At 38.0% G+C, this 27063-nt stretch overlaps 1 protein-coding gene and 1 non-coding gene across 2 annotated transcripts; both read left to right on the forward strand.

Moving 5' to 3' along the window:
- Positions 1–20049: 20049 nt before the first annotated feature.
- Positions 20050–20152, forward strand: LOC129620291 (U6 spliceosomal RNA). Its single transcript, XR_008698479.1, has one exon. It is a non-coding gene; the product is annotated as a U6 spliceosomal RNA (small nuclear RNA).
- A 1596-nt stretch (positions 20153–21748) lies between these two features.
- Positions 21749–25740, forward strand: SMIM28 (small integral membrane protein 28). Its single transcript, XM_055591439.1, has 2 exons — positions 21749–21859; positions 24906–25740. The coding sequence occupies exons 1-2, from the start codon at positions 21749–21751 to the stop codon at positions 25290–25292; spliced, it is 498 nt and encodes a 165-aa protein (XP_055447414.1). The 3' UTR covers positions 25293–25740.
- Positions 25741–27063: the final 1323 nt, after the last annotated feature.

The raw sequence follows: 27063 nt of genomic DNA on the forward strand, positions 1-27063 counted from the left end.
AAAGCAATAGAACAGATTAATAACACTAAAAGCTGGTTCTTTGAAAAAAAATAAACAAAATTGATAAACCCTTAGAAAGAGTCATCAAGAAAAAAAAGGGAGAGGGCCCAAATCAATAAAATTTGAAGTAAAAAAGTTACAACTAACACCACAAAAATACAAAGGACTATTATAGATTACTATGAGCAATTATATGCCAATGAAATAGACAACCTAGAAGAAATGAACAAAACTTAGAAAGATACAATCTCCCAAAACTGAACCAGGACCAGGAAGAAACAGAAAATATGAATAGACCAATCACAAGTACTGAAGTTGAAAATGTGATTTAAAAACTCCCAACAATCAAAGTCCAGAACCATGCCTTCTGAAGCAAATTCTGTCAAATATTTAGAGAAGAGTTAACACCTATCCTTCTGAAACTGTTCCAAAAAATGCAGAGGGTGGAACACTCTCAAACTTATCCTATGAGGCCACCATCACCCAGATACCATAACCAAAAAGACCACAAAAAAAAGAAAAGTATGGCCCACTATCACTGATGAATATAGACACAAAAATCCTCAACAAAATATTAGCAAACTAAATCCAACAATATGTTAAAAAGATCATACACCATGATCAAGTGGAATTTATTCCAGGGATCCAAAGATTTTTCAGTATCCACAAATCAATCAATGTGATACATCACATCAAGCAATTGAATTGAATTCGATCATATTGAAAAGCCATATGATCATCTCAACAGATGCAGAAAAACTTTTGATAAAATCCAACATCTATTTATGATTTTAAAAAACTCTCTAGAAAATGGGTATAGAGCAGTGGTCCCCAACCTTTTTAGCACCAGGGACTCGTTTTGTGGGAAACAAGTTTTCCATGGACCAGGGAGGGAGGATGGTTTCAGAATGATTTAAGTGCATTACATTTACTGTGGACTTTATTTCTAATCTAATGCAGCCACTGATCTGACAGGAGGTACTGGTCTGTGGCCTGGAGGTTGGGAATTCTGGGCATAGAGGGAAGCTACCTCAACATAATAAAGGCCATAGCTAACATTCTCAGCAATGAAAAGCTAAAAGCATTACCTCTAAGATCAGGAATTAGACAAGGATGTTTATTCTCATCATTTTTATTCAACATAGTTTTGGAAGTCCTAGCCATAGCAATTAGAGAAGAAAAAGAAATAAAATGAATCCAAATTGGAATAGAAGTATCACTGTTTTCAGATGACATGATACTACACATATAAAATTTTAAAGACACTACTAACTCATCAAATGAAGCAGATAAAGTTGCAGGAACAAATTTATATTTTATGTATTAATGCATTGTTGCATTTCTATACACTAACAAAAGGTCAGAAAGAAAAATTAAAGAAACAACTCCATTTATTATTGCATTGAAAAGAATAAAATACCCAGGAATAAACCTACTTAAGGAGGCAAAAAGCCTGTACTCCTAAAAGTATAAGATGCTGATGAAACAAATTGAAGATGACACAAACAAATGGAAACATATATTGTGTTCTTGGATTGGAAGAATCAATAGTGTCAAAATGACTATGCTACTCAAGGCAATCTACAGATCCAATACAATTTCTATCAAATTACCAAAGACATTTTTCACAGAACTAGAACAAAAACATTTAAAATTTGTATGGAAACACAAAAGATACTGAATAGCCAAAGCAATCTTGAGAAAGAAAACTGGAGTTGGGGGAATCAGGCTCCCTGACTTCAGACTATACTACAAAGCTACAGTCACCAAAACATTTTGGTACTGGTGCAAAAACAGATCAGTGGAAGAGGATAGAAAGCCCAGAAATAAACCCATACATCTGTGGTCAATTAGTCCACAAAAAAGATGGTAAGAAGAAAAAAGTCTCTTCAATAAGTGGTGCTGGGCAAACTGGAAAACTACATATAAAAGAATAAAATTATAATATTTTCTAACACCATACACAAAAATAAACTCAAAATGGATTAAAAACCTAAATATAAGACTGCTTAGTCACTTCAGTCATGTCCAACTCTGTGTGATCCTATGGACTACAACTGCCAGGCTGCTCTGAGCATGGGATTTTTCAGGCAAGTATACTGGAGTGGGTTGCCATTTCCTTCTCCAAAATGTAAGACTGGATCCCATAAACTCCTAGAGGAAAACACAGGCAGAACACTCTGACACAAACTGCAGAAATATCTTTTTGGATCCATCTCCTAGAGTAATGAAAATAAAATATAAATTAAAAAATGGGGCTGAGTTACACCTAAAAGCTTTTGCACAGCAAAGAAAACCTTAAACAAAATGAAAAAACAACCCACAGAATGGGGAAAAATGTTCGCAAACAATGCAACTAACAAGGAATTAATCTTCTAAATATAAAAGCAACTCATACAGCTCGGGAGAAGGCAATGGCAACCTTTTCCAGTACTCTTGCCTGGGAAAATCCCATGGACGGAGGAGCCTGGTAGGCTGCAGTCCATGGGGTTGTGAAGAGTCGGACACGACTGAGCGACTTCACTTTCACTTTTCATTTTCATGCATTGGAGAAGGAAATGGCAACCCACTCCAGTGTTCTTGCCTGGAGAATCCTAAGGACAGGGGAGCTTGGTGGGCTGCCATCTGTGGGGTCGCACAGAGTTGTACACGACTGAAGTGACTTAGCAGCAGCATCAGCAACATACAGCTCAATTTTTAAAAAAATCAAAAAAATGGGAAGATCTAAAAAGACATTTCTCCAAAAAAGATATACAGATAGCCTAAAGGCCCATGCAAAGGTGTTCAACATTGCTAATTATTTGAGAAATGCAAATCAAAACTACAAGGTATCACCTCACAGTGGTCTGAATGACTAACATCAAGAAGTCTACAAATAATAAGTGCTAGAGAGGGTGTGGAGAAAAGGGAACCCTCCTACACTGTTGGTGGGAATGTAAATTGGTACAGCTGCTATGGAGAACAGTATGGAGTTTCCTTAAAAAACTAAAAGTACAGTTACCATATGATCCTGCAGTCCCACTCATGGGCATATATCCAGAGAAAACTCTAATTTGAAATGATACATACACCCCAGTGTCTGCAGTGACACTATGTACTATAAACAATATTTGAAAAAAACCTAAGTGTTTACTGACATAGATGAATGGATAAAGAAGATGTGGAATGGAATCTACAATGGAATATTACTGAGGCATAAAAAAGAAATAATGCTGTTTGCAGCAACATGCATGGACCTAGAGATTATCACACTAAGTGAAATAAATCAGACAAAGATAAATATCAAATGATATTGCTTATATTCAGAATCTTTAAAAAATGTTGAAAATGAACATGAACTTATTTACAAAATACAAACAGACTCATAGACTTTGAAAGCAACTTCTGGTTACCAAAGTGGAAAGGTGGTGTGTGGGGGACGGGTTGGGGGGGGGGGCACGTTGGTGGTGGTAAATCAAGAGTTTGGGATTAATATATACACACTACTATATATAGAAAATCAACATCAAACTATTGTAGAGCACAGGGAAATCTACTCAATATTCTGTAATAACCTATTTGGGAGAAGAATATGAAAAAGAATAGGTATTATGTATAAGTGAATCATTTTGCTATACATCTGAAACTAACACAACATTGTAAATCAACCATACCCCAATATAAAATTAACAATATTTTTAAAAAGGACCTACTGTATTGTCAATAAATAAATTTTTATAGCACACATACACAAGCAGAGATCTACAAGGGTCATTTACTATGGGCAGATCTCATCATGTACTGGCCCAAATTCCAGTGTAGGTTATCCTGGTCTTGTCTTTCAAATCTGTTATTTGGAGCTGTGAGCAATAAGAATATGGTATAATTTAGAGAAATTAATTGTTTGGTACTTACAACTGCAGAGAAAAATATTTTTCTTCCAATTAATTTCTATCCCAAAGATATGGCCCTCACTAGACATTTCCTCCATGCCATAAAAAATTAGGGTTGGCCATCCAGCCTCTGGTATTTTGTTATAGCTGTTTGAATGAATTAAACCAGTTATCTTCTGCTGCTGCTGCTGCTAAATCGCTTCAGTCGTGTCCGACTCTGTGTGACCCCATAGACGGCAGCCCACCAGGCTCCCCCGTCCCTGGGATTCTCCAGGCAAGAACACTGGAGTGGATTGCCATTTCCTTCTCCAATGCATGAAAGTGAAAACTGAAAATGAAGTCGCTCAGTTGTATCCGACTCTGAGCGATACCATGGACCGCAGCCTACCAGGCTCTTCTGTCCATGGGGTTTTCCAGGCAAGAGTACTGGAGTGGGGTGCCATTGCCTTCTCTGAGTTATCTTCTAGAGTTGTACTTATATTGCTTTGATCCAGTTATAGTACTGATCTATAATTGCTGTCTTATCAGTAAACTCCCTTTCCATGCCAGTTCTTTTCTAGACAAACTCCCTTACAGTTTTTCTTTGATAATGCCATGTTTCTAAAAGTCAGGCTGGAAGAAGTTCAGGACAACTCTAGACTCCCCACCACCTGCTTCCACACCACTGTTCTGCTTCTTATCAATCCTGTCCTTTTAAACTGTTGATCCACTTTGTTTCACACATTGTAGTCATCTTTCTCTTCTGTGTTTGTTCCATTTTCTATCGCAGCATTCAGATAAATGTCTTTGTGTGAACATATGTTTTCATATTGCTTGGACAAATGCCTAGTTTTAGTGCCTAGTTTTGCTGGCTCTTAGGGTATATGTAGGTTTTACTTTTTTAAAAACCTGTGACGCTTTTTTTCCCCCAAAGTGGTTATACTATTCTGCATGCCTAGCAGCTAGTATGAGAGCTCTAGTTGCTCTGAGTGTGTGTCAACATTTATATTGTTAGGAAGATTAAAATCTTGTTAATGTTATCCATTCTAGGAAGATATGTAGTGACAGCTTATTGTAGTTTTAATTTGCATTTCCCTATTGACTATGATGTGGAAGATCTTTTCATGTGCCTATTTTCCACTTTTACCTCTATTTTGGTGAAGTCATATCTGTTTTACTCACTTAAAAATTATTTATCTTATTGTAAGTGTTCTTTGTATTATGGATACAGTCCGTTATCAGACATAAGTTTTGTAAATCACTGTTTTGTCTTTTCATTTTCTTAACAGTTAATTTTGAAAAGCAAAAGTTTTAATTTTGATAAAAGTTTTAATTTTAATTTTTGGTAGGTCATGATTTTTATATCTCAAAGAAATCTTTGCCTAACTTAAGTCTATAAAGCAATTTGTCCAAGAGGTGGTACGTGGGAGAGAGGCTGAAGAGGGAGGGGCCATATGTATACTTATCATTGATTTCATGTTGCTGTATGGCAGAAACCCACACAACATTGTAAAGCAATTATCCTCCAATTAAAAAGAAATTTAAAAATTTGTCCTGTGTTTTCATCTAGTAGGTTTTTCTGTTGTCACTCTTATTTAGTTTAAGTCAGTGATCCATTTTCAGTTACCAAGTTCTTCTTTATAGTATAAAGTAAGCACTGACTTTTATTGCATATGGCTATCAAAATATTCCAGCACTATATGTTGAAAAGATTATCATTTTTCTATGAATTCATCTTGGTGCCATTTAAAAAAAAATCACTAAACCATATATTGTGGGCTTGTTTCAAGTTTTTTTCAAATAATCTATACACTTACACTGTACCCCATCAACACGGTTACTCTACGTTTAGAGTAAGTCTTAAAGAGACTATAGAGTAAGCAAGACCTGTGAGTAAATCATCCAAAATTTTTCCCCTTAAAATTGCTTTGACTATTGGAAGACTTCAATTTCCATACAAATTTTAGAAAATCCTATCAATTTCCTCAAAAAATCTGGAATATGAACTGAGATTACATTGAATTTGTAGATTAATTGGGGGATAAATGACATCTTATGAATACTTACTGTTCTTTTGCACAAATATAGCATCACTCCAAATTTATCTTTAATTTTCTACAACATTTTGCAGTTTGTGTATAATTCTTGCACATATTTTGGTAAATGTATCCACAAGTATTTTATTTTTATGATATTATCATCTGTATTGTTTTTCCAATCTTCAACAGCTTTTGCTAGTAATACAACTGATTTTTTTATATAGACTTTATATACTGTGACCTTGCTAAAGTCACTCTTTCTACTCGTAAGAATAGTATTATCTTCTGTGTGGACAATCTTGTCATCTGAGAATTAAAATAATTTTATTCCTCTCTGCCAGTCTATACAACTTTTATTCCTTTACTGGCCTTACTGTACTGGATTTAGCTTCCAGTAAGACATTAAATGGAAGTGATGAGAGTGAACATCTTTGCCTCATTTCTTTCCTTAATGGTAAAAGACTGACAGCTGCTGCTACGTTGCTTCAGTCGTGTCCGACTCTGTGCGACCCCATAGACGGCAGCCCACCAGGCTCCCCCGTCCCTGGGATTCTCCAGGCAAGAACACTGGAGTGGGTTGCCATTGCCTTCTCCAATGCAGGAAAGTGAAAAGTGAAAGTGAAGTCGCTCAGTCGTGTCCGACTCTTCGCGACCCCATGGACTGCAGCCCACCAGGCTCCTCCACCCACGGGATTTTCCAGGCAAGAGTACTGGAGTGGGATGCCATTGCCTTCTCCCAAAGACTGACTGCTTTCCTTCTAAGTATAATGTTAACTGTTCTTTATCAGGTTGAGAAAGTTCTCTTCTACTTCCAATTTGCTGAAACTTTTTTTTTCTCATGAGTTGTTTTTGAAGATTGTCAAATGGCTTTTCCGCATCTGTTGAGGTTAGATGATTTTTCTTTAGTCAGTTTTCTAATGTTAATCCAATCTTACATTCCTGGGAGAAACTATTTGGTTATTGTATTAGTCTTCTAGGACTGCCATAACAGAACACCGCAAACTGGATGGTTGAACAACAGAATTTCATTTTCTCATATTTTAGAATCTGTAATTCAAGATCGAGGTGGTGGAGGGGTTGGTTTCTAGTGAGACGTCTCTTCCTGGTTTGCAGATGGCCCTTCTTGCTGAGTCCTCACATGGTCTTTCCTCTGTGCATATGCAGAGAGAGAGATCTCTGGTAATCTCTCCGTCTACTAATAGGATATCATTCCTATAGGATAAGGGCCTCATCTTTATGACCTCATTTAACCTTAGTTATCTCTTTAAAAGCCTTATCTCCAACTTTAGTTACATTGGGGGGTCATGGCTTCAACCTGTGAATTTGGGGTGGGGGAAAATTCAGTCCATGTAAGTCATAATGTATTATTATCATATCAGTTCAGTTTAATTCAGTCACTCAATCGTGTCCAACTCTGTGACCCCACAGACTGCAGCTCGCCAAGCCTTCCTGTCCATCATCAACTCCCAGAGTTTACCCAAACTCATGTCCATTGAATCGGTGATGCCATCCAACCATCTTATCCTCGGTAATATACTATTGTATAATTTGCTAATTTTTAAAGGATTGTTACATCTATATTCATAAGCAACATTAGTATGCAGTTTTTTTAATGCCTTTGATTTTGGTATCAGGAATTATGAAGTGTTTCTTGCACTTCTATTTTCTGTAAGGGTTTTTGTTAGATTTGGCATTGGTGTTTTGGTTTCCTTAGATGCTTAGTAGAATTCACTAATGAATATATCTGGAACCGGGGATTTCTTTTGGGTTAAGTTTTAAACTATGAATTTAGTTTAAGAGATATTGGTTATTCAGGTTATCTTTTTCTTCTTTTATATAATAGCTTTATTGACCTTCACATACCCTAACATCCACCCATCTAAAGTCACAATTCAATGGACTTTTTAGATTCAGAGAGCAGTATAACTATCACTACGGTAACTTTCAAAGCATTACATCACTTCAAAAAGACACTCTATAACCTTTAGCTGTCACTGCCCTCCACTTGCCCTAAGCAGTCTATTTTCTGTCTCTCTAGAATTGCCTGTTCTGAGCATTTCAAATAATGGAATGCATGCTACATGTGATCTTTTATAACAGGTTTCTTTCATGTATCATTATGTTTTCAAGATTCATCTATATTACAGCATGTATCAGTACTTTATTTTTTATAACTGAATAACAATACATTGTATGGTTATATCACATTTTGTTTATTGTTCATCAGTTGATGGACCTTGATGGACATTTGGGTTGTTTCTACCTCTTGATTATCATGAATAATGTTGCTGCTATAAACATTTGTATATAAATCTTCTTTCTCTTGCATAGATACCTAGGAATGTAATGGCTAGATCACACAGTATATATTTCTTCCTGAGTGAGCTCTGGTAGGAATTTATTAATTTCATTTAAGTTGTCAAATTTACTGGCCTGAAAATGGTCACAATATTTCCTTATTTGCTTAATACCTATTGTAACACTCCAATCACTCCTGAAATTAATAATTTTTGCCTTTTGTTTGTTTCTTGATCAGTCTGGTTCAAAGTTAATTGGTTTTATTACTTTCAAATAATCACTTTTTAATTTGATTTTCCCTAATTTTGTCCATTTTAAAAATTTCTACTATTTATTATTTTTCTCCCTATTGCTTACTTTGTGTTTAATTTACTACTTCTTTTGAAGTTTCTTAAGGTGGTATTCAGTTCAAAATATTTAATTTGCCTTGTGATTTTTTAATTTAGTCTTGTTTTACTGAAAAGTGAGCTGCTTAATTTCTAAATATTTGGTTATTTTCCCATTGATTTCCAATTTAAATCCCATAGAACATGATTTCAACTCTTTTCAGTTTATTGAGACCTTTATGGTCAAAAATACGGTTTGACTTATTGATCATAACATGGTCATATGTTCTATATATACCTAAAGAATGCATATTCTACTGTTGTTGGGTGGAATGTTCTCTAAATATTAACTAAGTCAATTGTACTGAAAAGGAATGTCAAAATCTCCAACTATAATTGTCCATTTGTCTATTTCTTTTCATTTCTTCTGTTTTGCTTCATATAGCAAACCTCTGTTATTAGGTACATACATTTCAGATTGTTATATCATCTTAAATTGATTCCTGTTAATATTCCTTGTGTTGATATCAATTTATCTGATCAATATATTGATATTAATCATTTAGTTAATGATAACATGATATAGTCTTTTCTATTATTTTCCACCCAGTCTACTTGGACCTTTATACTTAAAGTTTATTTTTTGGAGAAGGCTTACCCTTGGGGTCAATCAATTGGGCAAAAACAAGCCTGTGGAAGAGTGGCTCACAGAGGAGACTGTGACCTACCAGCTCGACTAGTGGAGAATAGAATGTTACAAAGTCGACTAAGTGAGCACTTCAAGAACAGAGTTTTCAGCAAGAACATCCAGTGAGATGAAGGCTGGAAATAGTCCATAGTTGATTTGAAGGTTGTGATAACTTTCATTAGACCAACCTCAGGGCAAAGGTGAGGGCAGAAGCCACACTGTAGAGAGAAGAGCATTTGGAGAAAGGAAGACCGAACAATGACCATTTTAAATTGTGGTGATAATGAGATCAAGAAAGGACAATGATCAAGGAAAACAAAGTTTTTGTTTTGTTTATTTCAAGATGGAAGATAATCTAATGCTCATGGACTGAGAGGAAACCACTTGAAAGAGAGGTTAGTCACTATGTGCTAGGGATGAGGGGTGGGGTGGATGTGGTATCCTGTGGTATAAGAGAAGGGGACAAGATAGACAGACAGATGGAGAAAGAGAACAGGATCCCAGGAGGGAAGATGCTGAGTTGGATGAGAGATTGGGGGTGGACCTGGGCAGACAGAACCTGCTTTGGACAAAAAGAACAGCTCTTCCACAGCAAATCCCCACCACGACGGATGAGAAAAGAGGAGGAAAACTGACAGAAGTGAGATGGATAGAGTCTTGCGTAGCAGTTATTTCAGAGAGAAAAAATGAGCCCAGGAGAAAAGGGGAGGAATTGGCATAGGGTTTAAAGAGAGTAGTGAATGTTTGGAAGGAACAATAAAAGAGCTAATTGCATATATAATCCAGACGGCTGTTCCTCACATTTCCATTAGGTCTAGATGCCCTCTTCCCGGGTTCCAGTTGCATCTCTGGATACAGAGATGCCCAAATGCTTCACAATGACCTCTAACTCATCATTTTCTTGTCTCACACACAGTCACAAGTTTCTTTGGACAGAGACTGTTTTATATGTACACATCATAAAGCCTAGAATTTAACAGATAAATACCCAATAGAACTGCTTGCTCAATAAATGACAAAAATATTGCCAAGTAGTAAAAGATCTATACCATGTGCTTGGTGGTTGCTTCAGAATCTGAGGCAGTGAACTAAGAACCCTTAAAACTCCAGTATCCTATAATTCAGTGAGTGAGGGAGAAAGAGCTTCAAATTTCAATTCAATACTAACTGCTTTTTATAAATCGTAAAAAAAAAAATAAATTACCTACATGCAGGAAGTACTACTAGCCGGGGTACTAAATATATGTGCAGAGTATAAGCAAAATATATAAAAGTAAGAAATAGAAATAGAAGATTCAGCAAACTTTTTAGTTACAATTGCTATTTTTAAGGCATGAGGCTTAAAATGAGAATACAGATTAAAGTTGGCATTTCAAATCCGATGTCCCCAAATTAAATTACCAGTATCCCAATTGTATATCAAAAAATAGCACTGTTAAATAATGCACAATTCAATTCAAAGGCTTTCATCTGGATAAATGGGTCATGAACTTAGTTATTAATGCCTTGCCCCTCTGTATTTCAACAGCAATACCCTAGAGTATACAAATACCTTTCTAAATCACCTAGCCTAATTATTGGGAAACTACACAGCATATACTCCAATCAAGCACAATACCTATTATGACATCAACCCCCTCCAAAAAAAATTATCTCTCCAAAAAATATATAAGTAAAATCTTAAATATTTTTCATAAATATCTGCCCGAAGTCATTTTTGGAAATATGTCCAATGGTGAAACATGTCACATACATTCTCCTTATGGAACTTTCCAGGGTTAGAAAGGTTTTTAACACTGGATTTTTAACACTGGATTTATGCTGTAAAGGATTTTTCCCTAGTTCTAATGCTAATTCTTTGTGAAATACTGGACAAGTCACATAGCTTCAGTCTCCTCCCCTATAAAATGCAGTTGCTGAATAGCATTTCTCAAGGAATGTTCATTGGAAAACTAGATCTGAATAAGCCCTTCTACCCCTGATAAAAGCCCCATGATCAAATAAGATTAAGAAATGCTCTATCCTCAACAACAGAAAAACAAACAACCCAATCGAAAAATGGGTGAAGACCTAAAGAGATGTCTCTCCAAAGAAGACACACAGATGGCCAATAAGCACATGAAAAGATGCTGCTGCTGCTAAGTCGCTTCAGTCTTGTCCAACTCTGTTCGACCCCATAGAGGGCAGCCCACCAAGCTCCCCCGTCCCTGGGATTCTCCAGGCAAGAACACTAGAGTGGGTTGCCATTTCCTTCTCCAATGCATGAAAGTGAAAAGTGAAAGTGAAGTTGCTCAGTCGTGCCCGACTCTTAGCAACCCCATGGACTGAGCATCACTAATTATTATGTGCTTCCCTGATAGCTCAGTTGGTAAAGAATCCACCTGCAATGCAGGAAACTCCGCTTCGATTCCTGGGTCAGGAAGATCCACTTGAAAAGCAATAGGCTACCCACTCCAGTATTCTTAGGCTTAAATACATCTCACTATTATTAGAGAAGCGCAAACTCAAACTACAGTGAAGTATCATCTCACACCAGTTAGAATGGCCATCATTTAATAAGTCTACAAATAGCAAATGCTGGAGAGGATGTGGACAAAAGGGAAGCCTCTTACACTGTTGGTGAGAATATAAGTTGGTGCAGCTGCTATAAAAAACAGAATGGAGGTTCCTCAGAAAACTAAAATAGAATTACTATCAGTTCAGTCAGTTCAGTTCAGTCGCTCAGTCATGTCTGACTCTTTGCGACCCCATGAATCGCAGCACGCCAGGCGTCCCTGTCCATCACCAACTCCCGGAGTTCACTCAGACTCACGTCCATCGAGTCAGTGATGCCATCCAGCCATCTCATCCTCTGGCGTCCCCTTCTCCTCCTGCCCCCAATCCCTCCCAGCATCAGAGTCTTTTCCAATGAGTCAACTCTTGGCATGAGGTGGCCAAAGTATTGGAGTTTCAGCTTTAGCATCATTCTTTCCAAAGAAATCCCAGGGCTGATCTCCTTCAGAATGGACTGGTTGGATCTCCCTGCAGTCCAAGGGACTCTCAAGAGTCTTCTCCAACACCACAGTTCAAAAGCATCAATTCTTCCGTGCTCAGCCTTCTTCACAGTCCAATTCTCACATCCATACATGACCACTGGAAAAACCATAGCCTTGACTAGACAGACCTTTGTTGGCAAAGTAATGTCTCTGCTTTTGAATATGCTATCTAGGTTGGTCATAACTTTTCTTCCAAGGAGTAAGCATCTTTTAATTTCATGGCTGCAATCACCATCTGCAGTGATTTTGGAGCCCCCAAAAATAAAGTCTGACACTGTTTCCACTGTTTTCCCATCTATCTCCCATGAAGTGATGGGACCAGATGCCATGATCTTCATTTTCTGAATGTTGAGTTTCAAGCCAACTTTTTCACTCTCCTCTTTCACCTTTATCAAGAGGCTTTTTAGTTCCTCTTCACTTTCTGCCATAAGGGTGGTGTCATCTGCATATCTGAGGTTATTGATATTTCTCCCAGCAATCTTGATTCCAGCTTGTGCTTCTTCCAGCCCAGCATTTCTCATGATGTACTCTGCATATAAGTTAAATAAGCAGGGTGACAATATACAGCCTTGACGTACTTCTTTTCCTATTTGGAATCAGTCTGTTGTTCCATGTCCAGTTCTAACTGTTGCTTTCTGACCTGCATACAAATTTCTCAAGAGGCAGGTCAGGTGGTCTGGTATTCCCATCTCTTTCAGAATTTCCCACAGTTTATTGTGATCCACACGGTCAAAGGCTTTGGCATAGTCAATAAAGCAGAAATTCATGTTTTTCTGGAACTCTCTTGTTTTTTCGATGATCCAGTGGATGTTGGCAATTTGATGTCTGGTTCCTCTGCCTTTTCTAAAACCAGCTTGAACAACTGGAAGTTCACGGTTCACGTATTGCTGAAGCCTGGCTTGGAGAATTTTGAGCATTACTTTACTAGTGTGTGATCCAGCAATTCCACTCCTGTGCATATATCCAGAAAAAAACTGTAATTCAAAAAGACAAATGCACCCCTATGTTCATAGCAGCACTGTTCACAATAGCTAAGACATGGAAACAAGCTAAGTGTCCATCGACAGATGAATGGATGAAGAAGATGCAGTGCATATGTACAATGGACTACTACTCAACTATAAAAAATCAAAATAATGCCATTTGTAGCAACATGAATGGATCTGGAGCTTACCATACTAAGTGAAGTAAGTCCAGAAAAATAAACAGAAATACCATATCACTTACACATGGAATCTAAAACATGGCACAAATGAGCCTATGTATGAAACAAAAACAGACTTAGATATGGAGAACAGACTTGTGGTTGCCAAGGGGACAAGGGGTGGAAGAGGGATGAACTGGGAGTGTGCGGTTAGCAGATGCCAACTATGACATATAAAGTGGATAAACAACAGGTCCTACTGTAGAGCACAGAACTACATTCAATAGCCTGTGACAAACCACACTGGAAAAAATATTTTAGTAAGAATGCATATATGTGTAAACTGAGTCACTTTGTTGTACAGCAGAAATTAATACAACATTGTAAATCAACTATGCTTCAATCTAAAAGTTTAGAAAGGAATTTTAAAAAAAGAAATGCTCTATCCTGTAGCACTATGCAACAGGATACTCAAGAATCTGGCAGGCAGGGTAACGTGAAAATAAAACTAAAGAAAAGAACAGCAAGGTAGACTTGCCTCTATCACTGTGGAATTAAAAGACTGACAGTGTGGGTGTGGGTGTGGGGGGGTGTGTGTGTGGGTGGGAGGGTGGGTGGGTGGGTGGTGGTGTGGGGGTGTGGGTGTGGGCGTGTACACGTGCATGCACACCTAACCCTAACCCTCTTTGTGACCTATGGACTGTAGCCCACCAGGCTCCTCCGTCCATGGGGTTCTCCAGGCAAGAATATTGGAGTGGGTTGCCATGCCCTCCTCCAGGGGATCTTGCGGACCCAGAGACTGGAGCCACGTCTCCCTCCTTGGCAGGCAGATCCTTTATCATTGAGCCACCTGGGAAGCCCCATAAGATGAAGAAACAGCACCTTATTTTACCCAAAGCATTCAAGTGCCTATAAGATGTCAGTACTCGACTGAGCTTTAGGAGAATGTAACTTAAAAGATAATTCTTTGTCTTCTATTAGTGAAGAAAGACCTTCACACAGTTTCAACACAAAATATAGCATGTGAGCTAACAAAACTATATATTGGGTTAGCCAAAATGTTCTTTTGGATTTTTCCACAAAATATTACAGTAAAACCCAAACAAAAGTTGTGGCCAACCCAACACGTGGTACAGAAGCAGTTCAGAGGAGGTGGTGGTTGACTGTGTCCAGCAAAGGAGGCAAATCAAGGGAGGTGTCAAAAGAGAAGTGATGCTAAAAAAATAATACGAGTTCTAATTTTTCCTATGAGGCTTTGTATTTATGGTCATAACACATCTGCCATCTCTAGGACTGTGCACCAAATATAAGACTGCTACATCTGTTAAAAGAGGGACAGTCTTCTGTCATTTAAACTTCCTTTGCTTCACAAATAGTGAGCCATTTGGTACATTCAGACCTGGCTCCTGGAACTGTATCCTCTTGGAAAACCTTGGACAACCTTTCTCCAAGATTGTTTAATTCAAGCCTTAACTTCCTAATCTACAAAATTAGTAACAATTCTTATAAGAGTTACTATAAGAAAAAAAGATGATGATAATGACAGTTTAAGTATCGAATAAGTCATGAGGTTCTTCCATCCCGTCTAACCCACGCTCCCTGTCGTATATATGAATAAAGAGCTATGCATAAGCAACATGGATGAAGCTAGAGACTGTCACAGGAGAAGGCAATGGCAACCCACTCCAGTACTCTTGCCTGGAAAATCCCATGGGGGGAGCCTGGTAGGCTGCAGTCCATGGGGTTGCAAAGAGTCGGACACGACTGAACGGCTTCACTTTCACCTTTTATTTTCATGCATTGGAGAAGGAAATGGCAACGCATTCCAGTGTTCTTGCCTGGAGAATCCCAGGGACGGGGGAGCCTGGTGGGCTGCCATCTGTGGGGTCGCACAGAGTCAGACACGACTGAAGCGACTTCAGCAGCAGCAGCAGCAGAGATTGTCACACTAAGTAAAGTAAGTTGGACAGAGAAGAAGAAATATGACATATTTTATGTGCGGGATTGAAAAAGAAATAATACAAATGAACTTATTTACAAAACAGAAACAGACTCACAGACTTGGAGAATGAATTTACAGATACCAGGGTGAAGGGTGGGGGAAGGGATAGGGAGTTTGGGATCAGCATGCACACACTGCTGTAATTAAAATGGATAACCAACAAGGACCTCCTGTATAGCACAGGGAATTCTGTTCAGCGTTATGTGGCAGCCTGGATGGGAGGGGGTTTGGGGGAGAATGGATACATGTACCTGTGTGGCTGAGTCCCACGCCATTCACCTGAAACTATTATCAGCATGTGAAATGCTGGGCTGGATGAAGCACAAGCTTGAATCAAGACTGCTGGGAGACATACCAATCACCTCAGATATGCAGATGACACCACCCTTATGGCAGAAAGTGAAGAAGAATTAAAGAGCCTCTTGATGAAAGTGAAAGAGGAGAGTGAAAAAGCTGGCTTAAAACTGAACATTCAGAAAACTAAGATCATGGCATCTGGTCCCATCATTTCAGGACAAATTGATGGGGAAACAGTGGAAACAATGACAGCCTTTATTTTCTTGGGCTCCAAAATCACTGCAGACAGTAACTGCAGCCATGAAATTAAAAGACACTTGCTCCTTAGAAGAAAAGCTATGACCAACCTAGACAGCATATTAAAAAGCAGAGACATTACTTTGCCACCAAAAGTCCATCTAGTCAAAGCTAGAAAAGTCAAAGCTTTTCCAATAGTCATGTATGGATGTGAGAGTTGGACTATAAAGAAAGCCAAGCACTTAAGAATTGATGCTTTTGAACTGTGGTGTTGGAGGACTCTTGAGAGTCCCTTGGACTACAAGGAGACCCAACCAGTCCATCCTAAAGGAAATCAGTCCTGAATGTTCATTGAAAGGACTGATGCTGAAGCTCCAATCCTTTGGCTACCTGATGTGAAGAACTGACTCATTGGAAAAGACCCTGATGCTGGGAAAGATTGAAGGCAGGAGGAGAAGGGACGACAGAGGATAAGATGGTTGGATTGCATCACCGACTTGATGGATATGAATTTGAGCAAGCTCCAGGAGTTGGTGATGGACAGGGAGGCCTGGCGTGCTGCGGGGTCACAAAGAGTCAGACATGACTGAGCGACTGAACTGAAACTATCATAACATTGTTCATCAGCTATATTCCAATAAAAAGTTTTTAAAAAATAAACCATGCATAGACAAATTATATGAGAAATGTTAATCTAAAATCCACCCACTAGTTCCTGTTTTAAATTCATCAATTTGATTTCTACACATTTGTGATCATTATTCTATTTTAAATATGCCGAAGTTTTCCTTGATTCCTGGTTCAGAAAACCAAAGGCCAAATGATTGAAAATACTCAAATTCATAACCAGAGAACACAGTAAGCTTATAAATTTCATATATCCTGCTTCCTGATTTTTCCAGAGAATTGAAATGTTAAAAAAAATACTTTGTAGATAGAAAACTTTAATTGACAGGAGGAGGGAAATTTCTAAGATGATGGAAATGTTTTCTATCTTGTTTCACGTGGTGATTATAGGAGTGAATAAAACTGTCAAAATTCAAACTGAACATACAAGATCTTTGTTCTGTTTGATATTATTCCCCCATAAAGTTTTTTAAAAACCTTTGGCTCAAACCTCCCTTTCCGTAAGTGTTCATATTCTTCCAAAGTAAATTTGTATCAATAATTTCTTTTTTATTGTCATACCTGGTTGGTTTTAAAACATCATTCTCAGGTAGTTTTTTTTTTTTTCAATCCATATTGCTAAGGACTTAGTCAAACTGTTTATGTCTTTCTTTCCAGATTATCAGGGCCAAAGCTGAACAGAAACCAAGGCCAAATCTGCTGACCCTTCGCTGAACCCCTGGGCCTCCATGGACTCTGATGCAGGCAGCGATTCATCACAGTGCTGCCTGCCATCTGCTGATTAGTTTTTCAGTCATCCTAATCAAATATAAGTTTATTTAATTCCTATAATTGTATCTTGAGAAAGTGCACTGACAAGTTTGCTAAAATTCAAATGTATTTACTAGCTTAGAAATTAAATGTAAAAAAAAAAGAAAAAGCTACCATTTCACAGGCATATCTCATTTATTTCAATCTGCCCTCACCTTGAGTTTTCAAGGGCTTTTTCTCCATCACTGGCCCAGAATATGAAATGTGTAACACTAAGTCAAACTCCCATAAGTTCCACAAACCAGAAGGAAACCAAAAAATCTAGGTAGTTATTGAAAATAAAAATAGGAAATTGACAATGTTGAGTTTAAGGAAATTAAGAAAAAACAGATCAAATGAAATGGGTGAAAACAAGCCAATGTTAATAAAGAGGGAGAAAAGGAAAAGAATTAAGTACAACATGGAAAAACTCTTCTCTCCTCAGTTCTAAAATACTTAGAGAAGTTTCAGAGGTAGCTAATCAAACTTTCAGAATTATTATAGTCAGTGTTTATAATTCACATCACGCTATACAAGTCCTAAGCAGAAAAGTCTTGGTGAAAAGCCCACTGAAATAGGAAGTGTCCGTCTTTTAGTGTAGAGAAAATGAAAAAGATCATGTACTCTGGAGGCCTAAAAAATAAAAAAGACTTTAATTGCTAAAATCCACACAGGTATAACTTTCTAGAGTTAAACACTACAGCATTTCTGTAAGCAGTTACAGCAAATTCAGGCTATTGGCCCTGTAGGCTAAGCATATATTAATAAATTGGAAGTCACACCAGAGATAACATTATTTCATTAGACGTTTCAAACCTCATTCAAATTTTTTACAATCACTAAGATAATAAATTTTTTAGACTTTTAGCAGTAATACTAAACTTTTAATCCAACTCTGAGAATATAAAGAAATATGATGGTATAAAAAAACAGGAAATTACATGTGATATACTATTATTAACTAAAGTACAGATTTTATTCAAATCTCACAAAATTTTATGCTAGACCCTGATGCTGGGAAAGATTGAAGGCAAAAGGAGAAGGGGCACAGCAGAGGAGGTGGTTAGATAGCTTCACCAACTCAATGGACATGAGTTCGAGCAAACTCCAGGAGATAGTGGAGGACAAGGATGCAACCCATGGGATTGCAAAGAGTTGGACATGACTTAGCAACTGAGTAACAACAACCCTGACAATGGGTTCTAACTATTATCTGTGGTCCAGTTCTCACTCCTAAACTCCAAATACTCAAACTCACATATATTGCAAACTTACCATGTCCAAAACTCAACCCCTGATCTTTACTCGTCTTATTTAAAAGACAAAACAACCTGCCCTATCCAGTCTTTCCCCTCCAGTGGTCATCCTTCCTATCACTCAAGTCTAAACCAGAATTCTTCTGGATCATTTTTCAATCTTCCACCACCTTTAGTGGTAGAACAAACAAATCTTGCTGACTCTAAAATATATCTAGAATCTCACCACCTTCACTTCTACAACACTAATCTGGTCTGCTATTTCTCAAGAGTCCCTGCTTTTGCCCTTAATTGTTGTATCAATTTCCCACACAGAGGCCTGAGTGATTCTTTTAAAATAGAAGTCAGATCTTGTCACTCCTCTGCTCAAAACTGCACGGCTTCTCCATCTTACTCAGAATAAAACCTGAAATTCCTAAAATGATCTATAAATCCTGCACTCCGTGCTGTACCTTCCACGTATCCTCCCCACCCTTGTATTCTATCTTCTACTTTCTTCCTCGCCCACTGCTCCAGCCACTCTGACCTACCAGCCATTCTGAGAACTCACCATGCATGTGCCTGTCTCAGGGCCTTTGCATGGCTATTCCCTTTGTATGCAATGCTCTTCCTTCTGAAATCTTCATGACTCAGTCCCTTGAACCCTTCAGCTTTTTATACAAACATCACTTATGCTGTGAGATTCTAACTGACCTCCTACTTTTAAAATGCCTCCCCACTTTCAGCATTTACTCTGCTCCCTCTGCTTTTTCTCCATAGAATTTATCACCTTTTGATGTAGTACATGTTATTTATGTAATTATATTTGTTCCTCTTGGTCCCCCCAAAATGTATCCATAAAAGCAGGAAGTTTTGTCTGGTTCATTCAATGCTGGAGGAGGGTCAGCATTACAGATTTACATTTAATGCATTTGGTCCAGATTTCCAATCTGCTTCTCAAGAAAGGAAGGTATTTAAATAAGTAGATAAGGTGGAGAAAAGGTCAAGAGCATAGTCTTGGCAAGGCCATTGACATGCAAAAAAAGTGAAATAGTGCAGTGGTCCCTAGGTGCTCCTCATGTTTCAATGTGGGGATACAGGATTGACTTAAAATAGGAACACGTTCATGGAACAAGGTAACGTGTCAACCAAAAGCACAAAATCAACTAATTCCACAGTAAGAAAGGAAAGCATGAAATGACAAAGGTGTTCCACAGTAGGATACTGACTGACGTACTGGGATCTCAGTGAAAACCCTTCTCACAAATAAGTTTGACAGAGTGCCAAAGTGCATTGGGGAGGACAGCTGTCTTTGAAAATGTAATGAAAACTATGAATCTTTCCACAAAAATTGAATGTATCTAAAAGTTCAGAAAGTTCACCACCCTCCCCCAAACCTATCCATAGACCACCATGGGCCAAATGTTAAGAATCTTAATTAAGAAAAAAAAAAAAATCCCACTTAAAAATATGACTGCAGCTTGCTTCAGCAGCACATATACTAAAATTGGAACGATACAGAGAAGATTAGCATGGCCCCTGTGCAAGGATGACACGCAAATTTGTGAAGCATTCCATATTTTTACTGGAAATAGACCTGCCTTATGATCCAGCAATCCCACTGCTGGGCATACACACTGAGGAAACCAGAAGGGAAAGAGACACGAGTACCCCAATGTTCATCGCAGCACTGTTTATAATAGCCAGGACATGGAAGCAACCTAGATGCCCATCAGCAGATGAATGGATAAGAAAGCTGTGGTACATATACACAATGGAGTATTATTCAGCCATTAAAAAGAATACATTTGAATCAGTTCTAATGAGGTGGATGAAACTGGAGCCTATTATACAGAGTGAAGTAAGTCAGAAAGAAAAACACCAATACAGTATACTAACACATATATATGGAATTTAGAAAGATGGTAACAATAACCCTGTATAGGAGACAGCAAAAGAGACACTGATGTATAGAACAGTCTTTTGGACTCTGTGGGAGAGGGAGAGGGTGGGATGATTTGGGAGAATGGCATTGAAATACATATAATATCATATATGGAACGAGTCGCCAGTCCAGGTTCGATGCACGATACTGGATGCTTGGGGCTGGTGCACTGGGATGACCCAGAGGGATGGAATGGGGAGGGAGGAGGGAGGAGGGTTCAGGATGGGGAACACATGTATACCTGTGGTGGATTCATTTTGATATTTGGCAAAACTAATACAGTTATGTAAAGTTTAAAAATAAAATAAAATTTTTAAAAAAATAAAAATAAAAATATGACTTCAGCATCATAACAATCACTTGAATGAAGCCTGGATAGGAATATTGGTAGTTGCAATATTGAGTTGCAACATACTGAGTAAATATTTGAAGCTAAAGTTTACTAAAAGGAAGAATCCAACAGCCATGTCTTAAATGTTAAGTTCTCAATACATATGTAGAATTAAACATCCCCAAGTTACCTCAGTGAATACGCAAATTGAAAGTTTCTTACTGCTTGATATAATTTTATAAAGTTCATAAGGTAATTCATAAGGAAGACTATGTAGGTACTGGTAATTTGACTTTTTTAAAAAAACTGAAAACAGCAAACATTCCATCCAAACAATCTGAGCTATTGTCTCTGGCTTCTGTACAATTTTATCATTTAGCATCTTTCATCTAAATAATTCACCAAAATGTAATTAATGAGTCTTGCTTCTCTACCAAATACCCGCTTCTCTCTGTACCACAGAATCCAAAAATAATTAAAGGAAATTCAGGTTGGGTAGTTTTTCTTGCTCAGCTATATCTCTGGAGAGGGGTGTGGTAAGCGAAGGGAGAGGGTCTTATTTACATCAAATATAAAAGCTCTTTACTCACTGAGACCATTTGCGGCACTGTAATAACACGAATGCAAAGAACATCTGTCTGAAATCTATTCCGTGTCTGATATCTGATGCCATGCTTATATGATGAAGGCCACAGGAGGAACCCAGAGGCACGGAATTTAAATATAGTCCTCAGAGGTCTCTCTGGTTGGTTTCTTTTCCCTTGTTGATCCTCATCAGAGAACAAATTTACCAAGAGCCATCAGCCAAACACACCCAAGCTGGATGTGGGCCAAGAAGCAGCAGCACTGTTGAGATCTGGGCAGCGAGGTGGAAGGGGAACCAGGGCACCAGTCGGGTGAAAGCATGCGGGCACTGCTGGGCAGCAGCTGGGGGAAGTTTGGCCACGCCGGCCGGGGAACGTACGAGTGGTTAACCAGCGAACCCAGCCTCCCTCTTCTGGAAACTCACCTGCAGGTCTGTACCTACAACTTATGCCTTTTCTTCCCCCAAAATATCCTTGTTAGCTTTAAAACCAACATCACCTATATCGTTAAGAAAACTTAGTGGCAACATTTTGCATTACAGGTGTGACAAAAATATGAATTCACTGACTTGACCTGGTGTAAGGAGGTAACTTGAAAGCTGGATTCTTTTAACAATGATAAATTCAAGTAAAACTTGTCACAGAATATTCTGAGAACACCTGAGATAACAAATATATAAAAGAACACCTGAAGACAGAAGTCAGCAAATTCTTGTCTGGGTATGACAAGGTTGCATTTTTGCTCAGTAAGCAATGTCTACATTTTTAAAAAACAACAAAAAAAGAAAGAGATTCCCATTGGCCCACCAACTGTTTCTAAGAAGCCAGGGATCTTACTTCAGGAGGGGCAGCAAAGAGTTAAAGAGGTTTTGCCTCCAAGACATGCAGCAGCTGCTTTGCTTTATCTGAGAAATCCCCAAAGGAGTCCCAATCTGAGGGTTCATTAAGGAAAAATATTTATAGAAACATAAAAACTCAGAATTAATTTTATGGTCAACAGGAAAGTGAGTGATACCACTGTCCCACAAGAAAGAGGGAAAGAAACCTATTTTCTTGTTTTCTAGAAAGTTGAGGGTTGAGATTGGTATTTAAGTTCTCTAAAACCAATTTTTACAGAAATAAATTATACACATATATGATATATCCTTCAGCAGTTACACTTTCTATTGCCTGTTTCTTTGAAGTAGTCCCTGTACCGCAAAGTCCTTGAGAAATATTAAAAAGCCACTTTGAGAGTAATGAACCATTTAGAATATTTGACTAAAGACATTCTTTCTGCATTAAAAAAAATTTTTTTTGAACCAATATACTATGAATCATTTAAAAAACAAAGTTACCATCATAAATTTGTTCTATAGCTCCATGGTCTCTTAATTAGGGGGGGTGGAGTTCTTTATCTCAAGAAACTGTCCTAATCTACTGTATAAGTATCGCTATCTGGACAAGATAACTCACCCAATGGAAGTACTGATTCCAGAAGGGGACAGTAGCATCTTTCTCAATTTTTTGCAACTAATACCATTAGTGGTATAAAGTAAGAGGATTACATAAAAACTTTTAAATAGAATATTAAGTATCTTCATATTCAATGCATATGGAACTTAGAGGGTATAACAGTATTTAAAATTTGATGCCCACAACGGTTTAGAAACTTACTACCCACATTTATTGAAGGAGAAAGAAGAAAAATCAATTATACAAAATGGTCCATGGTTATCAAGGTTGAAGAGTGATTAAGTATTAAGAGATAATAGCTTTAACATTTTAAATCATTTATCTAGTGGGAGAAAATAAACATAGCTTAAACTGCTTTTTGAGTCCAACTTGATTTTTTTAATAATTGTAGTAAATCTATTTTTGAGTTCATCTCTTCTTAAACTTATATAATCAAAGTCCTTGTTTATCATAACAGATTTTAAGAGGTCTGATAAACTAGATTATGTGTGAGAAAACCGAGCAAATTCATAGTTCGTTGATTCATTATATTCTCAAGCCAACCTTCCAAAAAAGATGATTTTACTCTCATTTCATACTGAAGAAAAACTAGAATCAGAGTGGGTAAGTGAATAGTCCATGGTCACACAGGTATCAGAAGGTCATATCGGAATTCAAGACCACAGCTGTCAAAGCCCAAAGATGATGCTCTGCTGCTCAAGAAAACCTTAAAAAATTGTAAGGATTTTAAGCTAAAACATCATAACTCATATCTTACCAAAACAAAATATCTAACAGGGTAAATATTAAATAGACCATCTAATTTCAAGTCAAAATAGCATACATAGTTGTAAATTCTTTAGGAATTAAAGATAACAACAACAACAAACACTAGATAAATCAGTCTCTTAAAACGTCGAGACCAGCAAAACATTTGTTCTTTTCACCAAAATCAAGGCAAAAAACCCAGCTCTCATAATTCTACTAGTGTAAGCTTTATTTTAAATCAGTAGATCTTAGTATGTTGTTTTTTAAAACACAATTATAAGGTTTTACACTGTTTTCTTTCCCTCTGTAGTAGTAGATACTAACATCACATGCGTTGTGAATGCAGAAGCATTTTAATACTTATTTCTTAGCAGCTTTATGTAAAGAGATGTCTATGCAATTTGGAACAGCACTTCTTTTTTCATACCTTGCTGTTGGAGTATCATTCTGTGCCTATTATATTATTTACTCCATCAAGAATCATCATTATTCTTATAAGCTGATACTATCAAATTAATACCTTTCAGGTTATTCAAAAATTTACCTGCAATTCTTTTTCTTGAGTTCCAAATTTCTATATTTATCCTACAAATATTGTAAAAACAAACTGAAGGAATTTCACAATCTCAATCATCATAAGCATTGGCTATCCAATCAGATTTCAAATGTTATTTATATGTCATAGGAGCATGTAACAATGTCAGATTTTACTCCAGAATCAAAGAAGTTCCAAATGACCCTTGTGCAGCATAAAACATTATTGGTCTAATTCTAAATAAAGTACATAAATAGTAAGAGTTCTCATTCAATGAATGTGTGATGGACCTACCAACTAAACCTTATTCTAATATTTTTACTTCAGTGGATATATTGTAGGGTATCCTCATGTACTTTTAACATTCTGAATTCATACTTTATAAGTACACTTTAATTCATTGGCATAAATGAATGATTAGAGTGATTTTTAGAGTGAGTAAATGATGGTGAAAGTGAAAGTCGCTCAGTTGTGTCCAACACTTTGACCCCATGGACCATACAGTCCATGGAATTCTCCAGGCCAGAACACTGGAGTGGGTAGCCTTTCCCTTCTCCAGGGGATCTTCCTGACCCAGGAATCAAACTGGGGTCTCCTGCACCGCAGGCAGATTCTTTACCAGCTGAGCTATGAGGGAAGCCCAAATGATGGTAGAATACAAATGAAGACAGAGGCCAGCCTTAGAACTCCAGGGGTCTTCTTTCCCCATCTTCTAACTCTATTCCGTTCCCCAACGCCAGGGCACTCAGAAGAGAAGTTCCACCCGGGAGGATGTGGAGCCCTTCCTGTTCATCCTTCTTCCAGCCACCGTCCTTCTCTTCCTGGCCTTTCTACTGCTCTTCCTGTATCGCCACTGTCAGACCCCTCGGCCCCAGGGCCAGGTTTCCGTCCTGGACCTCCCAGAGCACCCGCCTACAGGGGAGGTGACCGACTTCCTGCCCGGCTTACCCTGGAGCAGCGAGCAGATCTCCCCTTACTCCCCACTGCCCCCGGAGGCTGCCCTTCTCTCCAAGGCGTGTTCACCGCCCTCCTATGAGGAGGCCACCAAAGATGCTCCTGGGGAACAGGCTCTGGATGCGGGCATTCAGTGTGGAGTGGGTTCACCTGGACTGGATAAGCAAATATAAACTGCTCCTGAAAACCATACAGAACATGGCCCTCCACCCTTCAAATAGCCCACTTGGGCAGGGGGACAAGGGCCTCTGAACCTAAGAAGCTGTTAGTCACTGGTGGACACCGGAATGAATGGGTTGGGGGTGGGGTGGGGGTGGAGCTCGACAAATGTCAATCTTGTTAACTTATTTTCAAGTTCCTTAGGGGAAACTTTCCCCAGGTTGTTGTAACGATGACTGGGCTCTTCTATAACATATACCCCTGAGAAAAACAAAAAGTTCTAATATGAGTTGAGGGGAAAAAAGAATTACTAGGAAACATAAGAACTCTATAGAGAAAGAAAACAGAAAAATGTTGATAAGCCAAACATAACTACTTCGACCACCAAATAAAACTTTTCTTTCTACACAAGTTGTCCAGGGCCTCATTGTTTCACTTCTGTGTGAAGAGGCTTGGAGAGTTCTAGAAGGAGAGAAAAAAACAGCTCTAGAGCTGCAGGGGTCAGTGGACCCAGTGTATTTTCAAGGCTGTTGTAAATAATGGTGAAGTATATTTCAATATTAATGAGGAAAGAAATGACATTTGCAAGCGTTTTAGCTAAAAAAAAATAAAGTGCTACAAAATTCTCTCGTGAGTAGCATCGCTCTTGTTAACTTTTGACTTGCTTCCTAGATTTGGCTTGGTTTTGTGGGAATGTCTCACACTAGAACATCATGGGCTGTCTAACTGTGCCGTGGCAGGACAAAAGATGGCTGTTCCCACACATTATCTTGGGGGGACCCGGTAACAACATATGTTCATCAAGCAGTATTAAGAGTAGAAATCAGTTTAACATTGGCAAGGAAAAGTCAAATCTTTTTTATTCCCTTATATAGGATTGAAGGATTGTTTTATTTTTTATTTTTGCTATACAGTAGGTCTTTGTTGGTTATCCATTTTAAATGTAGCAATGTGTACAAGGAAAGGTCAAAATCTTAAAGAGAAACATAGATAAGCTCTAACAGGGTCTTATAAATCACATTGTTCAAGCTCTTGCTTTGCAGATGTCAAAACTAGAGCTCAGAGAGGTTAAATACCTCCTAAGAGGCTAAGCTGGGACCAGCCTCTCTGCCCTGGGTCAGAGCACCTTTCACAGTGCCAGCTGGTCTCCCAAGAAAACTGCAAATGTGGAATTTCAGTGCCCACTCCAGACTGAGGGTCAGGGCTCAAAATAAGATGGACATAGCTGAGTTTGGAATGGATACAAATCTCGCTCTGTGATTTTCAAATGGGGAGGTAGAGGTGAGTCATTTACACTTGGGGGCTGTATCCGGATACCCATGGGGGTGGCAAGGTGGCACACAAGGTCCTTAAATTTGTATTCAGTGCTGTAATTTCAGGGGTAAAACTTTTTTGTTTTCATAGTATAAACTAAACAACCTTCTGATGGTTCAAAATGAACAAAAAATGATGACTCTTCAAAATTTTTGACATGAACATTTTTATACTAGATACACAGCATGGTAGAGTTGTAGAAAAATAAAGCACACTGCATTACTTTTCAAATGTGATCTGATAGAAATACTAGCAACTTCTTTCAAGATTTAAGCAAAATATAATCTGAGTGAAAAATCAATAAAATTTATTTCAGGAAAATTGTACTGAACAATTCTCTAATGGTCTTTAAGGGAAGTAAATAAACAAATGGCAATGAGAAGCTCAGCAGACAGCCTTCTTTTTTTAATCCTAAGAATCTAGTTCTCTGTGAGACTCTGTTGATATCCCAACTGCCATTTCTTCCTCTTC

This window comes from Bubalus kerabau, chromosome 9, assembly GCF_029407905.1.
Source record: "Bubalus kerabau isolate K-KA32 ecotype Philippines breed swamp buffalo chromosome 9, PCC_UOA_SB_1v2, whole genome shotgun sequence".
NCBI classification, from domain to species: Eukaryota; Metazoa; Chordata; class Mammalia; order Artiodactyla; family Bovidae; genus Bubalus; species Bubalus kerabau.

What these genes read in the sequence shown, in the direction of transcription:
- SMIM28 (XM_055591439.1), top strand. Translation starts at nt 21,749, where the DNA reads ATGCGGGCACTGCTGGGCAGCAGCTGGGGGAAGTTTGGCCACGCCGGC. An exon ending in TTCTGGAAACTCACCTGCAG is followed by an intron (nt 21,860 to 24,905) that starts GTCTGTACCTAC and finishes CCCCAACGCCAG; the next exon opens with GGCACTCAGAAGAGAAGTTC.